The sequence below is a fragment of the Ammospiza caudacuta genome, chromosome Z, assembly GCF_027887145.1.
Source record: "Ammospiza caudacuta isolate bAmmCau1 chromosome Z, bAmmCau1.pri, whole genome shotgun sequence".
In the NCBI taxonomy this organism is placed as follows: Eukaryota; Metazoa; Chordata; class Aves; order Passeriformes; family Passerellidae; genus Ammospiza; species Ammospiza caudacuta.
The window spans coordinates 21,225,932-21,244,889 of record NC_080632.1 but is presented as its reverse complement, the minus strand read 5'-3'; the positions used below and the strand labels follow the sequence as shown (position 1 = coordinate 21,244,889).

Here is an 18,958-nt window from a genome sequence, read left to right as displayed (position 1 = left end):
GGCTGTAGAAAAGCACCGAGCTGTTTGGGGAGCAGCCAGGAGGTGTCACAGGACACTGGGACGTGCCCGAGGGCTGTGGAGCTGTGTGAGGTGGCTGCCAGGCAGGCCTCAGCAAGCACCGTGACATGTCCCCAGAACATGGCTCGAGGTCTGTCCCTCGATCCAGGCTGAGAAGGCTCCATGCCTGGGCAGAGTGCAGTGGGATGGTCATGCAGAGCCCTGGGGCAGGCTCTGGGCATGCCATGGCCCTACCAGACACGAGCAACACAGGCTGAAAAAACAGAAGGCCAGAACAAAATCCCTGTGTCGGAGGATCACGTTCCTGGGGACTTAAGTTTTGTTTTCTCTCTGAAGAGTCTGTGGAGTCGAGGCATTGTGCACTTGTGGGTAAGACGTTGCATGCCCCAGATGCATGCTGTTTCCATGGTGGAGTGGAGACATGAGCGCTAGTGAAGGTGCTGGCTCAGGGGCACCTGGAGCAGCTCCCGTCTCTCTAGAGGGACACCCCGCACCACAGAGTGTGGAGTGCTGTGACAGGGGGTGGTGATTGTATCCTCTCTCACTTTCAGTGGAAGTTTTAACCCTGTAGGTAGTAAGGTGTCATCAAATCACAAAATACCCTGAATTGGATAAAATGACCCACAGAATCATCAAAATCCAACTCCTTACCCTGCACAGGAAACTAAACTAATCACACCATGTGCCTTAGACCATTGTCCAAAAGTTTCTTGGTCTCTTGTCAGACCTGGTGCTGCGACCACTTCTGTTGGGAGCCTGTTCTAGTGCTCAGTCACCCTCTGGGTGAAGAACCTTCTCCTGATATCCAGCCCAAACCTTCTGTGACACCACTTTGGCCATTCCCAGGGGCCCTGTCACTGCTCACAGGAGTGTAAATATCAGTGTCTGCTGCTCCTCTTACCCTCACAAGGAAGTTGTAGACTGCAATGTGGTCTCTCCTCAGTCTTCTTTTGTCTAGACTGAGCAGACCAAGTGACTTCAACCTCATATGGGTTCCCCTCACAGCCCTTCACCATGTTTGTTCCCCCTCTTTGGACACTCTTGACAGCTCAGTGTCTTTCTCATATTGTGGTACCCAAAACTGCCCCCAGCACTCAAGGTGAGGCTGCCCCAGTGCAGAGCAGAGTGGGATAATCCTCTCCCTTGCCTGGCTGTGATTCTGTGCCTGATGCACCACAGGACATGAGTGGCCCTCCTGGATTCCAGGGCACTGCTGACTCATGTTCAGCTTCCCATTGGCAGGACCTCCACGCCACTTTCGATGGTGCCTCTCTTTCCCCAGCTGTACACACCTCCAGAATTGCCCTGTCACAGGTACAGTATCTAGTACTTGTCTGTGGTGGGTCAGTTGCTTAGCAGCACCCACCCCTCTTCTGTGCATGTGGTCTCTCGTGATTGTCTGGCAGAGCCAACCTGTGCATGATGGCTGCTGCACTCCTTTGTCAGCACTTTTTGACACTGTCATGCCCTGTGTGTTCCACATTATGCTTGTCTTGCACTACCATGGCCCTACAGGCCTACCCAGAAGTATCACAGTCTCCAGACTGAGTTGTTGCATTCTGGTTTTTTGAGGGAGAGAGCTTGAATAGCAAAACCCAGTGATTTTAGCCTGTATGTAAAAATGCTTTTTTTTTTTTCTTTTGGAGACAGGGCTGTAGGTGAAGATGCAGGAACCAGAACTTGTTGCAAAAGCCCTGCGAGCTGTTCTTCATGCTTTTAAAAATGGTGTACGTTTGTCAGAACTTCAGAATGAATACAGATCCCTGACCAATGAGTTCATTCCCTTCAGGCACCTAGGATATGACACACTGGAAGGCTACTTGGAAAGTATCCCAGGAGTGGTCAGAATGGAAGAGAACAAAATGGGAGAGGTAAGAATCACAATTGAGAATTACGGTTCAGAAATGGGTTTTGTGTTTGCAGAATGTTCCTGGTTCGTAGTTTTGCCTCCTTTAGTGCTGTGGATTTCTGTAGCATGCATATGGTGCACTAATTCTGGGAGAGGTGGAAGCTGAGACATAAGATACTAAGTGCTCCTTATTTTCCTGCCTCTGCATTCCAGACCCAAGGTTGTGTATTCAGAAATGTAAAGTTTCAGGGCTTTTTCCTGGAAATGTGAATTCTGTGTGGAAAGATCACTTGTGTGACTGTGGAGATCTGGCCCCTTTCTCAGCATTTCTGACTTTAGAGGAGAGACTAGTGGCTTGTCCTGGGACCTTAAATAAGGTTAACTTGTGTGTGTTAATCATCTCTTCTCAGTGGGGTTTAGCATCAATTTTTTTCCCTACAGTAAAACTCTTTGGTGCTGTTGCTTATAAGCCTGACATTGCTTGCTTTGGATTTAGCAAGTCCAAACAAATTCTTTGGACTTAGCAAGTCCAAACAAATTCTCGTTTGTTATGGATTGCAGTGCAACACGACTGCAAATATGTACTGAAGTGACAAAGAGCTCATGCAAGCGAGGTGCCTTGCTGCAATATTTGCAAGTGCCTCAACATTTGGCAAGCATGTGAGGGATAAAGGGTCGTCACATAGATCAAGGAGAAGCAGATCTTAGCAGAGGATTGGTGTGGTAGAAGAGTTTTCCCTTATTCCTTGCTCTTGCTGCACTAGCCTGTGTCTCGCGGTGGCTGCCACCTTGGAAACAGCTTGCCAGGACCACAAACCTCCTTGCCCAATAGTCTGGACTTCTGGTTTGAAGTCAGAATGTGTTCTCTTGATAGCTGGTGTAGCTGTGTGACTTGCAGATGATCTGTCTGGCAAGCTTGAAGCCTCTCCCTCGTTGGAGTATGGTTCTGGGTTCCTGAAGTCTTTGTAGCCTGAGGCAGAGCAAAAAGCTAGTGGATATTTGGCAGAGTGTGTGGCTGTTATAGCAGGTCTGAAGAGACAGGACTTAAGGCTGAGATTCCTTGTTTGCTTAGCTGGATTGGGACGGCATCTGTGAACTCAGAGCTAGTTCTCCCTCATTAGCTGTCTGGTGAGAATACAGTGAGAGGTATCCTGAGTTTTGTCCTAATACCTGGAGATGTGGCTGTTCTAAAGCAACAGGTTCTCTTTCTGCATTTTTACATCAGAATTTGCCTATTTACAGCAGACAAGCAAGTTTGGGATTCTTTTTCTCCAAAGTCTGCCTCAGCTGCAGCTACGTTAGTAACAGGGTTGCAGGTACCTCAGGTCTGGGAACATTTGTGATCCTGCAATTAATTGCTTCCTCGTGGTGGTTCTGGCAGATAGCCATCTGTTTCTAACTAGGGCCTTGCAGGGTGTAATCTGGTATCCTCCCATTCCCCTGAGAGCCTTGTTTATCCACTAATGCGATGTGTGCTGAGAGCCTTGTGAACTCTTGGATAGCACTAGGGGCAGTGAATTCTTTGCGGCAGCTGTTACAAGAGAGTGAAATGTGGCTTTAGGATGTGAAAAAGGAGAAAGTCAGGGGTCTTGAGGTACTTGAGAAGGACTCACTCTAGTTCAGAAGTGCCAGCTGTGCTCTGCATGACTGAAACAGCTGAGAGGAAGTGCCTTGTTGAACACCTGGGAGGTGGGAAAGGAACACCTGGGAGGTGGGAAAGATTGAGCCCATGTTGCTGTTTGATGGCACTCCTCTTGCCAGTGTCCACAGTGTGGACATAGCAGACATGAAGCAGAGAGTGGCAAGCATGACTATGCACTGATGTGGGCTGCTAAGCTGCCTGGGACTGCTCCCATGTGCTTTCTTGTTACAGGCTATATGTCATTATAATAAGCCTGTTCTCTTTGTTCACCTCTCTCCAGAATACTTGAGCTCCATTATAGGCTGATACTGTAGCTCAGAGTTCATACAAGGCCACTACAAGAGCATGCAGTCAGCCAGTCTCTCTTCACAGCTCTGGAGTACTGTGACCTCCAAAATGTCTGTCAAGACCCTTGCCTCTTCCTTTAATCCCCTTACGGACAGTGGGGCAGGACAGCAAAGACACGCACATCCGAGGGTCTGCTAGCAGCTAGTGATCATGGCTGCAGTCTAGATAGTCTTAAAAGGACTTTCCTTACTGCTAGGTCAGCTGTCCAAGACACAGCTGTCCAAGAAATGCATTCAAAAAGGAATAGTATAAAGTAGGCAGTAAATAATACAAATTGATCTCGAAGTGCCACATGTTACGTGCTGCCTTAAGTGTTTGTGGGAGTTGAATATTAGCTAGGTAACTGAGGCTGAACAAACATTATCTTGGGATGACAATGATATAAATTGTGCTTTGTTCCTCTTAATACTGAACACTAATTTAGCTGTCTTGAATGTGGGAAAGATTAAATCTGATGACTTTTTCTTTATGCAGTAGCTATGTCCTCCAGTTTCCACAGAAGATAAGAATTAAGTTAAGCATACAGAAAGCACTGAAAGGGGACTCATTGAAATACTTGCACCTCCAACAGGTGGTTGCATCATTTCAAGGAACCCTACTTTGCTTTACCTCATATTCATTTATGAGAAGTGTGTTATTGCACTTTCGTCTAAGAAAACTTTGACTTCTGCTTGAATAATAAAGTCCCTTCAAAAGGAGAAATTTGAAGACTGCTTTGCTCTGCTCATCTAACCCCCATCTCTTTTTACATCTGAATTCATTTTAATTCAAAGCATTTTGTTAAACTTTATCCTTGTGAAACAAGGGAAGGAAATGCAAAAAAAAAATATTTAGAACATTAGTGACAGGAAAAACCTGAAATGTACCAGAGATGTGAAAATGTTCATTTATAAAACTCTGATAAACTGTATAGGGACAAAAATCCTTTTATATTGAGACTTTGAACAAGTGATCAATCAAAGTGATCAACAAAGGTCAAGTGATCCATCTCATGCATCCATTCCTGTTAGCTAGGAGTTTGAGGAAAGCTTCTTTTCTGGAAGTGGGCACAAATGGGAACCTCTCTGAAGAGCCAGTTCATGACTGTCCACAGCTTGGGCTACAACCAGAAGAAACTGGAGATCTTTGTGTTGTTCAGGGCTGTGATCTCATTTAAGGTCACGGGGAGTTGTTGCAACAGGTCGCACAACCAGCATGCTGCTGTGGGTTGACACTGGCTGCTGAGGAGTTATGGGCTGCAGTGGTGGACAGGAGGAGTTCCTGTGGGACATTCCCAGTTTGGGAGCAGCAGGGATGCCAGGAGCACTGTCTTGGGGCAGATGATGAGACAGGAAGAGCTTATGAGTAGTGGACAGACCAGTGTATGGCAGTGTGGTGGCTATCTGATACAAATATCTTAAGTGGGAAGAAGTGGCAGACAAAGCAGATGATGCTTTCTTTTGACAACCACTGGGGGGTTTGGTCCACTGCCATACCTGCTATAGGGACAAGACATCCAAGTGTGAACAATCCAGGATGTTTCTGGGGTCTGCTGCTCCCAGCATCCTGACACATGCAATGAATCAGTGAAGAGAGGTGCTCTGCTGGACACAGTCCTTGGAAACAAGGAACAATTGCAGATGTAAAGGCTTGGAAGAACCCTGTCTGTGGCTAGATGGTGTCTGTGGCCCTGAAAGGAGGGAAACAAAGCAAAAAGTAGAATCAACAGTGCAGGATTTTGGGAGAGCAGATGTTGGCCTGTTCAGGAATCGCCTTTAGAAGACTCATGGAATACAGTCTTGAAGAGAAAGATCCAGGAGAGATAGTGAGCTTACAAGAATTGTCTCCTCCAGTTTCAAGAATGGTACGTTCCAATAGTTGTGGGAAAAAGCAAAGGGGGCAGGAGCACTGACAGAACTGAGCCATAAATGCAAGCATGCATGAGGTGGGAGCAGGGAGAAGGAGCCTGGAAGGATTATACACATGCTGCCTAAACAAGCCTACATGGACCTAAGCAAGACTGTGTTTACTATTCGTTATTTGAAGACCAAGACAAAGTGCTGTCCCCTTGAGAACAGCTCCCAGAGCACTGCCAGTTCTGAGTAAATGCTTCCAAAAAGAGTCCTTAAAATAGCTGGTTAAGTGTACAGGCAATTGGAGGAAACAAGGACAGGGATATAGGGACAGCAGAAAAGAAGAAAGAAGGTACAGCAAATGAAGACTTTCAGCCTTTTGCTGTGTTTCACTTCACTAAAGCCTTATGGAGTCCATGCTCAAACTGTTGAGCGCAGGTTGTTGCACAGATCTGTGAAAGGGTGAATAGTGAAGGATTTCAGGTTCACCTTTCACAAAGATGGGTTATGATGCAGGTACAGCCTGCTGTATGACAAAGTCTCTTAAACAAGGTTGGAGAAGGTACACGTGATTGAAGAAGGAGTGCCTAACTTAAATCTACTATTGCGAGCATGCACGCAGGAGGTAGAAGCAGAATTGGGTGAGCTGTAAAGGGGTATAGAGATACTATGGAAATAGGCAGAGGAAAGTGCAGGGCAAGGAAGTCCTAATCTTGTTGGGGGAGGATTAAGATAGGGGGCATTTGGAAAAACTGAATGTGCATAAGCCCATGAATTTATTGCAGTGCACACACAGGTGTCAGTTACCTTGGAAAGGTCATGGTAATTTGTGGGAGGTTCTTGAGGACTGAAAGAAAGCACCACCCTTCACTGGGAAGGGTGGGATGGGAAGATCAGCCTGACATTGAACTGTTGGAAAGTTGTTGAGCGTCTAATCCTACAAAGCTGTTCGCTGTTCCAGCCACTTGAAAGACAAGAAGGCAAGTCAGTATGGATTTACAGAGTGAAAATCATATGTTACAAACAAATACCCTTCAAGTTGAGATGATTGGTTGAGTGGAGACCATTGGATGTGGTTTAACTGAATTTTGGTAGGGCTTGGAATATTCTCTTCTGTAACAGTGGCACAAAACCCATTGGGAGACCACTTAAAAGTGATGTGCCCTGGGAATAGATGCTCAAGAACTGCTCTGTCTAACGTGTTCATGAATGACCTAGGTGATGGTACAGAGATCATCCTCAGCAAGTCTGTGGATGACGGGAGAAACCGATAGAGCAAATGAATGTGCTTGTTGTTCAGAGAGATTTCAAGAAGCTGGAGAAATGGAGCACCAAGAACCCTATGAAGTTCAGTATAGGGAAATGCCAAGTCCTGCACCTGGGGAAGAAAAACCCCATATTCCTGTATAGTTTTGGGGTTGACCAACTGAAAAGTAGCTTAGCAGACAAATGTCCTGGAGTTCTGGTGGGTGCAGAGTTCATAGTGGGCAGGGTGCCATTTGTAGCAAGGGAGACGAACAGCATACTTGGATTCATTAAGAAGAGTTGCCAGCACTCTAATGGGGGTGATAATTCCCCTCTGCTCAGCAGCAGTGAAACCACATCCTTTTCTAAGCTTCCCAGAACAAGACTGGCATGGCCACACTGCAGCAAGTTCACGGAATGATTGTGAAGATTATGAAGGTGCTGCAGCGTAACGTCTCTGATACAGGGCTCAGACAGCAGGGATTGTTTGCGCTGGAAAAGAGAAAGCTCAGGGAAATCTTATCCTTATGTCTGTTAAAGGGAGTAAAAAAACCATGGAGCCAGACTCCATCTCCAGTTCTCATTGGTATTCAGTGAACAGACAAGAGACAACGATAAAAGAGTGAAATAAAAGCAGTCCCATGTAAACATTAAACAGCCCACCTTTTTTACAGTGAGGCTGGCTAAACAGTAGAAGAAGTTTTCCAGAGTGGTTGAGAGTTCTTCATCCTTGAAGATATTCTACCACCTAACTAACTAGGTCTAATTGATGCTGCTTTGAGCAAAGGTGCTGTATTACATGGACTGTAGCAATGTTTTCCAGTCTTAATTTTTCTGTGATTCCTGGCATTTAATCACTATGGTGGTGATACTGCTGGATTGCTGTTTTTATCAGTGCAGCAGGTACACTGTCTGATCCGTAAGTAGGAGTTCCTACGGTAGGAGAGCTCTCCCTCAGAAGGAGAGGCCTTCCTGGTGTTGTAATCTTCACTGCAGTGTTGTTCCTGCCTCTCTGCTGGGGCTCTTCTCCGTTCTCTGCAGCACAGTCCTTCCTGTCTTCTCAGGGGCTCCTCCTGGGCTCTTGACCCACCCCTTTTATCCCAGCTATCTTTACAAGCCACAGCTGCTGCCCAACTAAGGACTTCACAGCTATGACTCATTTAGAATAGCTAGGACCCACCAAATATAATATAGATATTCACAAGGACTCCTACTATACTTCACTTGTTGTATTCTTGTTGTTGTTATAACAATACATATATTCAGGCCCCCACATCCTGGCAGTGGCTCTGTGCTGAGCCAGCCCAGCAAAGGTGCTGGGTTTGCCAAAGAGGAGCTCATTCTTCCCTGGAGAGCACTGCTGGAGGGGTTGCCTGGTTTCTAGTGTCATCATCCATTGCCCTTGTTTTCCTGGGCTGTGTGGGTCACCCTAGAACAAGAAGAGGGATCCCTGGGCCAAGCTGTTGCTGCTTAGCAATCTCTTTCTTTTGTTGTTTTTCTGCTTTGATTGTCCTGTCTTAATTGTGAGAAAAGATCCTTTTTGAAGCTGCTGTTTGGTAAATTTCAGAGATGCTGGTGAAATCCCTGAGTTTCTCTTGCCCTGCTGCTGTGCAAAATGGTCATCTCTGAGGTTCCTTGGGGGCGATGGCTAGCAAGGTAGCAGTGCTGGCCCCATGGCACTGTTGAGAAAGGGGCCCTTTTACAACCTCTACCACCACCACAGAACATGACTGTGACCCCAGACTTACATTTTAACTTAGGGCTTTTGTGGTACTGCCTGTGTACTTATGGAGTCCTGGAGGAGTACTCACCCAGCTGCCTTTGCAGCAGTTGAATGGCCCAAAAGTTTGGGCTTTCATCTTCTTTTCAGGCAAAGTGCATGCTAGGCACATGGTTTGGTGTCTTGCCAAGGCAAAGTTCCTATATCCATCCATGGGATGGCCTCGGGTGATTGGATGTTGAGGCAAGAGGTCATGAAGTTGAGCAGGGAGATACCTATGGGCTTGTTCAAGGCTGGGCTGTTGTTGGGGGCCAGCCCAGTGCCTGTGAATGGTGCAGCCAGGATAGTTGTGCAATTTCTTCAGTAAGCGGGGCAAATGCAACCCTGCTCCACAGGGTCACCGTGGTGCCAGAGCCTCTAGTGAGCCTTGCCAGAAAGAATAAGGACAGGCTGCAGCCCCATGGCTTCCCAGAATTATAAAGCAAGATGGTGGGCCTGTGGGATGGGAGTTAGAAACCAGGCTGTTTCTCAGAGGGGCCCAACCTAATGTGGAAAGGTGATGCAGAGGCTCTGGCTGTGTGGTTTGCTGATTTTTGAGGTTCACGGAGATTTCTTCTGAGGTTTCACAAAAGGAGAGTGAGATCTCCAAGATCTGTGTCTGCTGAAGCCTTTCCTGAACCGCCTGCTGGCCTGCATGATTCAACAGCTACAGGCTTGGAAAGGGATACAAATGATTCTGAGGGCTGTGGATGAGCATGGGTCTCACTGACTGCTTTTTCCCCTGTCCTCTTCCTGCTCCAACAAGGTAATTTGCCATGCTGTTAGTTGCAATGAAACTGTACGAGTTGCTCAACTGGTGGCCCGACAGAGGAGTTCCAAGAAGAAAACAGTCCGGCAGGTGAACTGTCAGATGAGGCTGAAGAACACATCACCAGTCAGTTTATCAGGTAAGCCATAGGCATCTCTAGAGGGCCTGCCTTTATGAAAGAACTGTTCAGCTGCTGCACAAAAGTCATGGCTGTGAGGGTGTGTCACCTGCGGCCACAAGTTACAGGGTCCACATGGAGAGTTCTTGGGAGGATGAATGTTCTTGACAAGGAAGCTTTTATCTGAAAGCCATGATCTGAGAGAAAGCCCTTTTCAGGTGTGTATGCAAGATGTAAATGATTTTGGAAAACAAAGTCCTTGTAGGATGTTTAGCTTCACTTTCACGTGCTCCTGCTTCTGTGAGGAACACAACTGAGATGCAGGCAAGAAATGTGGCAATGAGCCTGCATGTTCTTTAAGGCTGGCCTTGGCCTGTTGTGAAGTGGGAGGATTGAACGATTCCCTCACAGTGAGAAGGAGTCCCTGTAGCTGTGGCTGTTTCAGCAGCTCCTGTCGCTGATGCCAGTGCCACAAAAGTTTTGATGCCCATTTTTGGCTCTTTTTACCTCTTACCTTTTGCATTAGCTTGTGTAGCAGTGTTTTCCTAAAGTATGGGTCAGGTTTTCCTCACTGCCATGCTGTTGTGACTGTCTGTGGAATTGATTCCAGGATTAAGCCCAGGCAGGACCTATTTGCTTGGAGGTTGGCAGCTTGGAACAACAGTGGGTCTTCTAGTTTGTGTGTGCTCCCCTGTTGTCTGTAATGAAGTGTTTGCTGCTTCTTGCTTTTCCACAAGGATGCCAGTTGGGAAGCTGAACTAGTGGTTCATATCACAGTTAAATGACAGGGATTATAAAGGCAGGTTGATTCACTGTCTTGCACATCAATCCCCTTGGAAGTGTTTGAAACCTCCAACACTGATGTGGCAAATCCAGCATATAAACAGCAAAGTGACCAAGAGCTTGTTTATCCCAGTGTGGCCTGAATGCTGGTGTGTTCCTCTGTGGGTGTAACTTGGTCACCTCTGCTGTTGTGGTGGGAGTTCAGGTGCCCACAAACCAGAGTAGAGAAGGAACCCTTTGGGTGGCAGTACAGGAGGTGCCTGGGGAGGTGGAGGTAGACTGGGTGAGAAGAGTGCTACTCATGGTTGCATCTGCAAACTCTTTAGGAAAGCCCAAAGGAACTTTGAGGCAGCCCCGGTCTTTGAACATGCCAGAAGAAGGCAGTTCTAAGAGGCCTGTTCCTCGCCTGCCCCGAGGCAGAGAAGTGGCATGTGGAGGTGTGAAACCTGTGGTGGAGAGTGCCCGATCTGCCTTACCTTCAGCTGCTGGGAGTGGACCACCTAAAGAAATCCCCATGCAGAGGCATGTCACTGTGGTAAACAGGTCAGTGTGTGTGTGTGTGTGTGTGTGTGTGTGTGTGTGTGTGTGCACAAGGGGAAAATGAAGTGTGATGGACACTTGGATGCTGCCATGCAAGCAGTGTCCTTTGGGATCCAGTGGGAATCCAGGCCCCTGCCCTTGCAGCAGGTGAAGTCTGAATATGGGATGGTACCCAGGAAGGAGACAGATGATGTTTTGCCTTTTTGGGTGCTATAGCTAGCCTGTGCTTTTGGCCTGTTCCCATGTTTTGGAGAAATGTGGCCAAAGGTGTCACAGCAAGGGAGCGTGGAGCTGTTGCCTGGCCCAGGAGGGAGCTATTGTGGCCAGTGTGACAGAAAGGAGGAGGAACAGATTTGTGTGCAGGGGCAGGTGATGTGTGTGTTGAGGGTGATGGTTGCGCAGGTGGCTGTTCTTTCCCTCTTGCCTGACTCTGTGTTGCAGTGTCAGTGTTTGTGCCCTGTCTCGGCGTGCTGGGAGCCAGGAGCCGGCTGACCGTGTTTGGGTGAGCTGAGCTGAGGGCTGGAGCTGCAGTTCTGCTGGGCTAGCGCTACATGCTGCTTTTCAGCCCCGTTTGAGCCTCTCTAATCCCGGGGCCTTAGTCAGCTGCTGCCCCATCATTTCTTTCTGTGTTGTTTTTGGCCGCCCTGGGCCGTCAGCTGACGGTGGTGAGAAAGTGTTTGCTGCTGCCCATTGTGGCTGTGCTAAGTCCTCCGGAGCTGTGATTGTGGCAGTAATCCTCTGCAGGGGGAGGGCTCCGGCCCGGGCTGGGTTGGAAGTCAGCCTGGCGTTGAATGGAAATGCAGTGGCGTGCCACTTGCACGGTGGCGTATCTGTGGAGTGGCCCAGAGCAGCACAACAGCTTAATCCTGCTGTGGTTCCTGCTGTTTCTGGAAGATCCACAGAAAGCAGGCATGTCCTGCCTCACCCACCTGCATGAGTTCCATGTGCCATCTGGGGTCTGTTGTGCAGAGAAGGACCAAGCTATCCTGCTGTGACTCAGAAAGGAGTAGGAGCATCTGTGCTTGGGCCTTCCTTTTTCTGTGTGGGCAGATGAGTTGCATATTTTTAAGTGGCACTTCTCTAAAAGGCAGAGGCACTTTGCCTCAGGCAAAGCAAAAAGAGCACTTAGAGTTTTCTCCAAATTAGTTACTATAAAATACAGGAAGTATTTTATAACATTTCAAGATTTGTAATGTGTGAAATAAAATTAGGTAGATGTCACCTCTCTTGTGGCTATTCCTAATGTAGTCTGCTACATCTTGTATTATATTTATTCATCTCTGGCAGTCTCTCCTGAACTCCTTTTAGGTAAGTTTTCTGCCTTTCTTTCTGTTGTCTCTTTCTGCCCTGCACTGTAGGAGAAGCTACAGGCAAAGTCTGCTTTGGCCCATCTGTTTTTGGAGGAGGAGACATCTTGTGCTTTTGTAAAGAGTCCAAATGCTATCCTGTTAGCTTGAGTACATAGTGAAGGGAGAGTTCAGAGAGATGCGATTCATATTCCATGTGAATACAAGGTTGTGTGTGACTGGATTAATTTGGTAGTTTGTTTCAACTTGGCCAGTTTGAGGCAGGGCTGGCAAGATCCATGTGTCCTTGCTGCTGGGGACATTTTGTACCTCCTATACCATTGTAGTTGCTTGTAATTTGGGAATTGCTGGAGGGAAGGCTTCTTTGAGCCAGGAGGTCCTGACTTCAAAAAACAGTGTGCAGTGAGTGGAGTTTTGAACAGCATCCCCAGAAATCCTGGGCTGACAGCAGCCTCATAGTTATCTGGCATGAGCTTGAGGACACTATTCCAGCAGGGATGTCAGCACTTGCCTATGAGAGTGACTGAGCCTTCACAGCTCAGGTAGGCTGAAACAAGTCCTGAGGGTGACAGACTCTTTGCCCCACTTCCCAGTTTGGAGTGAGCTGTTATCTGTGTGCAGTTTTTGCCTTTCTGGTACCCACCCTGCCCCTCCATGTACCCACATGGTAGGAAAGGACACCCATGCTCTTATGGTTGCACATAAGGGTCTCTGTTCTTTTCTGTTGAACATCTGTACTGCTATGGCAGACGTGTGTTCCTTGCCTTGACACAATGTCTGCCAGTGACAGACTTTGGGTGCTGACAGGTATTGGTGCTCCACCCAGTATCATGCAGTGAAGCTCCTCAATGAGGCTGGAAATGGTGTTTTTTTTGTGACTGCCAAAGTCTATGTCCCACCTCTGTAGTGCTTTGTGATATTTTTTTCAGAGATTTTTATGACCACAGCATCAGGGGCTTTCCCCTGTGTAGCATTTGGTGGAAAGGGAACAGGTTGGTTGTCTTCCCTGTTCTGTCACACTCACATGACAACAGAGAAACACTGAAGGTGGTTGTCCAAGGCTTTCTTGCAGATGCTGGTGCAGAGTCTGAGGCTTGTCTTTAGAGCAGCAATCTCTGAAGTTATCCTGACTATGTTGCTGTGGACCGTGAGAATCAGGGAGAGACCTTGTTGGTTAACTGCAGAGATCCTTGAGGCTGGAAGGCAGCAGCATGGATGAAAACAGGATTGGGTGCTTGGTGACACCCTTGTTTGAAGCAGCAGGAGCCATTTGCTGCTGGCCACTACCTGGCCTTGCTGCTTAGATAGCACTGTCCAAGCACCAGAGGGCAGATTGGGGTGGCATGGGCCTCACCAAGATAAGGCACTTGGCAGGAAAGGACATTGCTCCCCTTCGTTATGAGGCAGTGATGTGTGGCAGTGAGACTTGACTAGCTGCTGAGCTGGAGCTACGCATGGGGACTTGGCAGGGCTGCATGGCTGCTCAGGCATTTGTGAAGGACCAGGCTGCTGGTGTGGCTAGGAGGCCTCGTGCTGGGAGCAGGCTTCCAGCAGCTGAGGAGCATGAGGCCTTGCAAGTTACTGAGTTCTCCATAAGTGCAAACTGTAGGGAAGCATGTTAGCCCTGGCACTGTCTGGCCATACCCCATCTTACTGTGGAGATGTAGGACCATCATGATCTGTGGGAGCAAGCAGCACATCACACAATTCTTGTCTGATTGCAGCACTCAGAATCTCGTGATGGCTGTGCTCAAAGCCCATGTCAGCTTGGAAAGCTGAATGACAGTTTTGTTGTGGGAAACTGTTGAACCACAACAGAAAGCACAGGAAGACCCTACATAAAGTCTCTTAGTACTGAGGGGATCCCAAATCCAATTAGCTTTTACATGTAGCAGAAGGGAATCATCCCTGCTCTGTTACAGGTTTCTTTCCAGGGTGTTCACATGGCATGGCTTAAGCAGAGAATATCTGCCCTCTTTCTCACTGGAACTTGCCTGCAGTTCTGGCTGGCCTACCCTGCAGTCACATCACTTGTGTCACCTGATGTGGGGCTTAAGGTGATACAAGTGTGTATGCCACAGAGGACTAGAACACAGCTATGGATTCCTGTTGGCAGGCAGAGATAGCAGGACAGTCTCCACTACCCATGGGGTATTTCACAGGATTGTTTTGCTTTCTGCCTAGCGAAGATGGTAGTCTCTTTTGAGTGTGCTTCCATTTAGAGGACTTTTTTAGCTTGAGTATTTGTTCAGCTTAGAGTTGTCCGTACTGGTAGGTACATGTACAAAGAAGAGGGATCCTGAATTTCTTGTAGCATCTGCATGGGCAGCCACAGCTTTTAAGAAGAGACTGCTGCTACTTAGTGTGGCCTTCTGGGGTGTGCCCAGAATATAGAGGGCTTTTCTGTAGTGCAGATGAGTGTTGTAAGAGGCTTTTCAGATACCCAGCAAGTCACAGGTGTGAGTGGAAGTTTTGATTTTGTGCGGGTGGCTTTGCTTTTGTACTTTCCAAGTTTCATAAACGTGCTTGTAGTTGATCTGCTGCTGCCAGCACTTCTGGGCATGATTCCTGTTGTGTAAATTGCTGAGCTGGGCAGTGCCTGTCCTCGTAGCTAGTGCTGTGGGACATGACTCAGAACAGAAGTATGGTCTTTGGTACAAGTGATATCCCATAGCTGATGGAGGAACAATGGTTTCATCTAACAGGGACAGCATAAAAACAGGGGAGACAAATTAATGTTAAATCTTTTAACGTGCTTCTCAGAAGAGACACGAATGTGGGAGGTCTCTTTCTGATTCATGGATATGCTCTGATTACAAGTCAATGTGATGACATATAGGGCTTCTTGGTCTTGACTTCCTGTTGCAACTAGCCACAGCATCATTCTGGAACTACTGTCCTACCTTCTCAGAGTCCAGGTGAAGCTGTGAAAATCACCCTTGGTGTTTCTGCAGCTGGTGAGGTTTATGGCTTGCTCCACTGTTATCTCTGAATTCCAGAACTGGCCCTGGGCAGAGATCTTCTGCAAAGCCTGCCCAGTGGGTGTGCACGGTCTGCTCTGGTTAGGAGGTGCCTGGTTCAGGGCAACCTGCTGTGCTGTGGTGGAGATGTTGCCTAGTCTTTGATTTCCCTTCTCCAACTCTTGTTCCCTTTTGCTTGCAGTGTATGTAATTATTCCACAGCTGATTTTTTTTTCCAGGTCTTTGTGAGCTACACAGTGCTGTGCCCTCTTCAGTGTCAGGAGCTCATTTTAGTGTCGGTATTCCCACGTAGAGTCTGTATTCTTCCTCCGAAGAACACCTGCAAGCACAACATTTGTGTGCTTTCAGTGGGAGAGATCTTCAGAGGAGAATCTCTTAAACAATGTAACCAACAGCATCCACAAAAAGACCTAGAAGGCCTATATGTTCCTAGATACTTTTCCTTTGTTAATGTCTTTTTTACTGTGTTTTGTTTCTCACAATAATGAGAAAAATTAATAAACTACCCATTGATCTGTCCTGTTACTGCTGATCAGGTTGTCTTCCTGACGAGGACGTTGTGACTACTACTGCAGGATGCCTTCTAGGAGTGTATGGAATGTGTGGAATGCATTTTATTTTATGTATAAGTCTTAGAAGCAAATAGAATATTTTAGAGAAAGAAGAGTGATTCTAAGCAATTTTCTTTCCAATTTTAGATCTGAGAAGAGGCTGACTGTCCCACCACGATTTCAAAAGGAGTTGCAAGTTCACCTGTCCAGAAGCTCTTCCACAGAGTCAAATGGTATGCCCACTGAGAAATTTTTTGTTTACTACTCAGAGAGGGTGTCATCTTAAAAAAACCCCATCTTAGTAGTTGTTTTGAATGAAGATGGGCTTGGATGAGGAATCAAGTTCTGTGAGTGAACCTTTTCACTCTTATTTCATTGTGCTGAGGAAATGTGCGTTTGCTTGTCTGCCTCTCAGTCTTCTAGGAAAAACATTGGGCAGTAAGTGTCAAAGCAAATCACAAAGCCAGTGTGAGGAGTTTGGAAATGGGAGGAGTAGGCTTAACTTCACAAGTGGGTTAGGAATCTGGTATAAGGATGAAATCCTGGCTTTCAGGACTAAGCAGCATTACTAATGTATCTGTCCAGCAAATACTCTTCTGCCTGCATGGCTCAACAGTTGTGCAGCTGATAGGCTTGCAGAATGATGGTTTCTTTCTTTGAGACTTGTCAGCCTGATTTGTGAAGCTTCAGGTCTAGTAGCAAATAGAGCCCACCAAAGGGAGAAGAGGGGTAGAGATGAGGCAGCAGGTAAGCTATTGTTGTGAACCTCCCCAGGAATAATGAGTGCCTGAGAGTTTCAATGTATGAAACTGCCCAGAGCAGCTGAGCAGTTGTCACTTTCCTTGCTCCACTGGAGGGCTTCCTTGGATGCCGTAGCACAGAAAAGCTGCCTATTGGGTGGAGACTTTTCCTCAGGACATATCTTGGAATGAAAGGCAAATCATTGGTCTGATTTGTACACCCATCTGAATATAGAAGAACATTCTTGGTTGTCATGCAGTATCTGTCTGGTGTTTGTACTCATAAAGAAATTATCCTGTTCCCCTCTTGGGATACTATCTTAGTGCAGTGTCTTAGCTGCAGTGGGGCTGGCAGTTCTGTATTCTCTTCCAGAATTCCTTCAGAAGTAACATGTAGCAACATCTTACGAAAATAACTACAGTGATTGAAAACTCATTTCAGGTAGTTACTTAATGTCTGAGATTTCCATAGTTCTTTGCCATAGGAAGTCACTGAACCAGCCATGCTGGGTGGGAGAGCCATGTTTTAAAGTTGGTGCTATGCTGGCAGATCCCATGTTTAGTTTTAAGTACGGAGGTAATGAGCTGTCTTTCTGTTTGTAGGGCTGTGTTTACTTCAAGGCTGTAATTTTTTTTTTAACAGATAGCTTGAATACATCCACTGCAGAGGCACATACTGTTGCCCCTGGCTCTTCTGCTGCTGATGTCCTGGAACTTCAAAGTCGCATTAAGGAGCTGCTGAGCAAGTACAGCAGTGGTGTCAGACTGTCAAAGATGCCTCAGATATATCGGGAAATGTACTGGGAGGACCTGAGCACAGAAGTGCTCTATCAGCTTGAGAACTGGACTCATGTGTGCACAGTAAGTATTGAGCCCTTTTTATGGAAGATGCCAGTATTCTGTAGACTTCCGAATGTTCATTTGCCAAATGTTATTTTATGTGTGCCTGCATTTCCCTTCATGCTCTGCAGCAGTGACAGAAAAACCCCACATCCCTTGAAACCCCCACAATGCCCTTTGAAACCCCAGAAAATCACAGTTGGCTGGACTAGTGTTTGAACAAGGAAGATCAGACTGCATGGTGTTGTGGAGCAAGTGCTTGAGGTTGCTGCCTTGCAACCTTTAACTGACCCCAGTACTGATGACAGGTGATGTCCATGCCATGTTTGTTGTTCTTGGTTTGGGTTTTTTCCCCAATTGCATTTTATGCTTTTCCTTGTTGGTGGGTTTACCTCCTCTTAAAGGTACAAGCTACCAACAACCTTTTGAACAGTCTGAGGTCTAACTGTATTTATCTTTCTATAGACTTTTCCAGAGGTCTTTCTCACATCTTAAGCCAAGGAATTTTGCTGTTTAGGTTAGGTTTATGACACAATAATAGATGAAATTGAAGGGTGGTAATGCTGGGGGGAGAGATTACAGCTAAGCCCCTTTCTGCCCTCCTTCTGATGCCTGTTCCCCTTGATTACTGAGGGTGTCATTGCGTCTCTTATTAGGAGCTGATGTCTGGCTGAGTGTCCGCTTAGAGGTCTGACAGGAGTTTGATCCCCACAGGGTGGAGGGGCTTCAACTGCTGTACTTCTGTCTGCTCTTCTGCATTCATGGGTCATTTATGGTGTCATGCAACTTTGCATCAAGGCTTTATTTAGCTTTACTTCAACAGGCCAGTGTTAAATGGCCAGTCAGCGAAGACTTTTCATTACCTTGGTATTTGTCAAACTGTGGCACAGAAGCGTATTGAAGTAATAAGAATTATTTGTCTTCTTGAAGTACATTTTTTGTATGTCCTACTAAGTCTTTTCTTTTGTAAAAGCATTAAATACAAAAAAAAAATTAAAAGAAAATAACTGAGTTGAATAACTGCTTTTCAGGAACAACACCATTTGTGTACATGTATGGTTTTCTCACAGATATATAAAATGTGTTTGTAACACCTCACTACAAACACTAGAAATGTATACAGTCAGCAGCAATTTGTTTTGATGGTTGATGAGTGGTTCCTGTGTTATCTACAGGGCAAGCTGTTATGTCTTGAATTGCTTAATTCATGCAGCAAATTTTAGTCTTTTTTGTAGCTAATGTTCCAGTCAGTCCTGTTCATCCAGTATCTTTGTTCTGTGTTCATTATCCATTTGCTTACTATCTGTTGGGTCTATCTCTTTCTTTCTAGCATGCAAATAAAGTCATTTAAGCATAAATAAGTACTGATTAAATCCATGGAAACATTGTAATACAATGGGCACAGTACAACAGCAGTCAGAACTATCGAGTTATCTTGGCACAATCAGTCTTTTTGTAGAGAACTTAATGAGCCTCTAAAGCCCGTCTCAGTTTACTGACTTACAAAATTGTAATTATGGCTTAGGCATGGAGAAGTTTGAATTGGGACTTCTTATATGAAAGCTACAGTACATCTCTTAAGAATAATCAGTTCCTGGTTTAAACATATTGTCTGCAGGTGTACAAGTTTGTAGAA

General features: G+C 46.4%; 1 protein-coding gene across 2 annotated transcripts in view; it reads left to right on the top strand.

Annotated features, from left to right (window-relative positions):
- The window catches only part of TDRD7 (tudor domain containing 7), a 46,651-nt gene that overhangs the window by 3,000 nt on the left and 24,693 nt on the right, over window positions 1–18,958 (top strand). Inside the window, exons 1-6 of one of the 2 annotated variants that reach the window (XM_058823400.1) lie at window positions 1,197–1,332; window positions 1,669–1,889; window positions 9,460–9,601; window positions 10,690–10,906; window positions 15,890–15,975; window positions 17,126–17,343. In XM_058823400.1, coding sequence (XP_058679383.1) covers window positions 1,683–1,889; window positions 9,460–9,601; window positions 10,690–10,906; window positions 15,890–15,975; window positions 17,126–17,343 — 870 coding nt within the window. In that variant the 5' untranslated portion in view covers window positions 1,197–1,332; window positions 1,669–1,682. Of the gene's footprint in view, window positions 1–1,196; window positions 1,333–1,668; window positions 1,890–9,459; window positions 9,602–10,689; window positions 10,907–15,889; window positions 15,976–17,125; window positions 17,344–18,958 lie in introns of those variants that run through there. The other variant, XM_058823401.1, reaches the window with a different exon arrangement.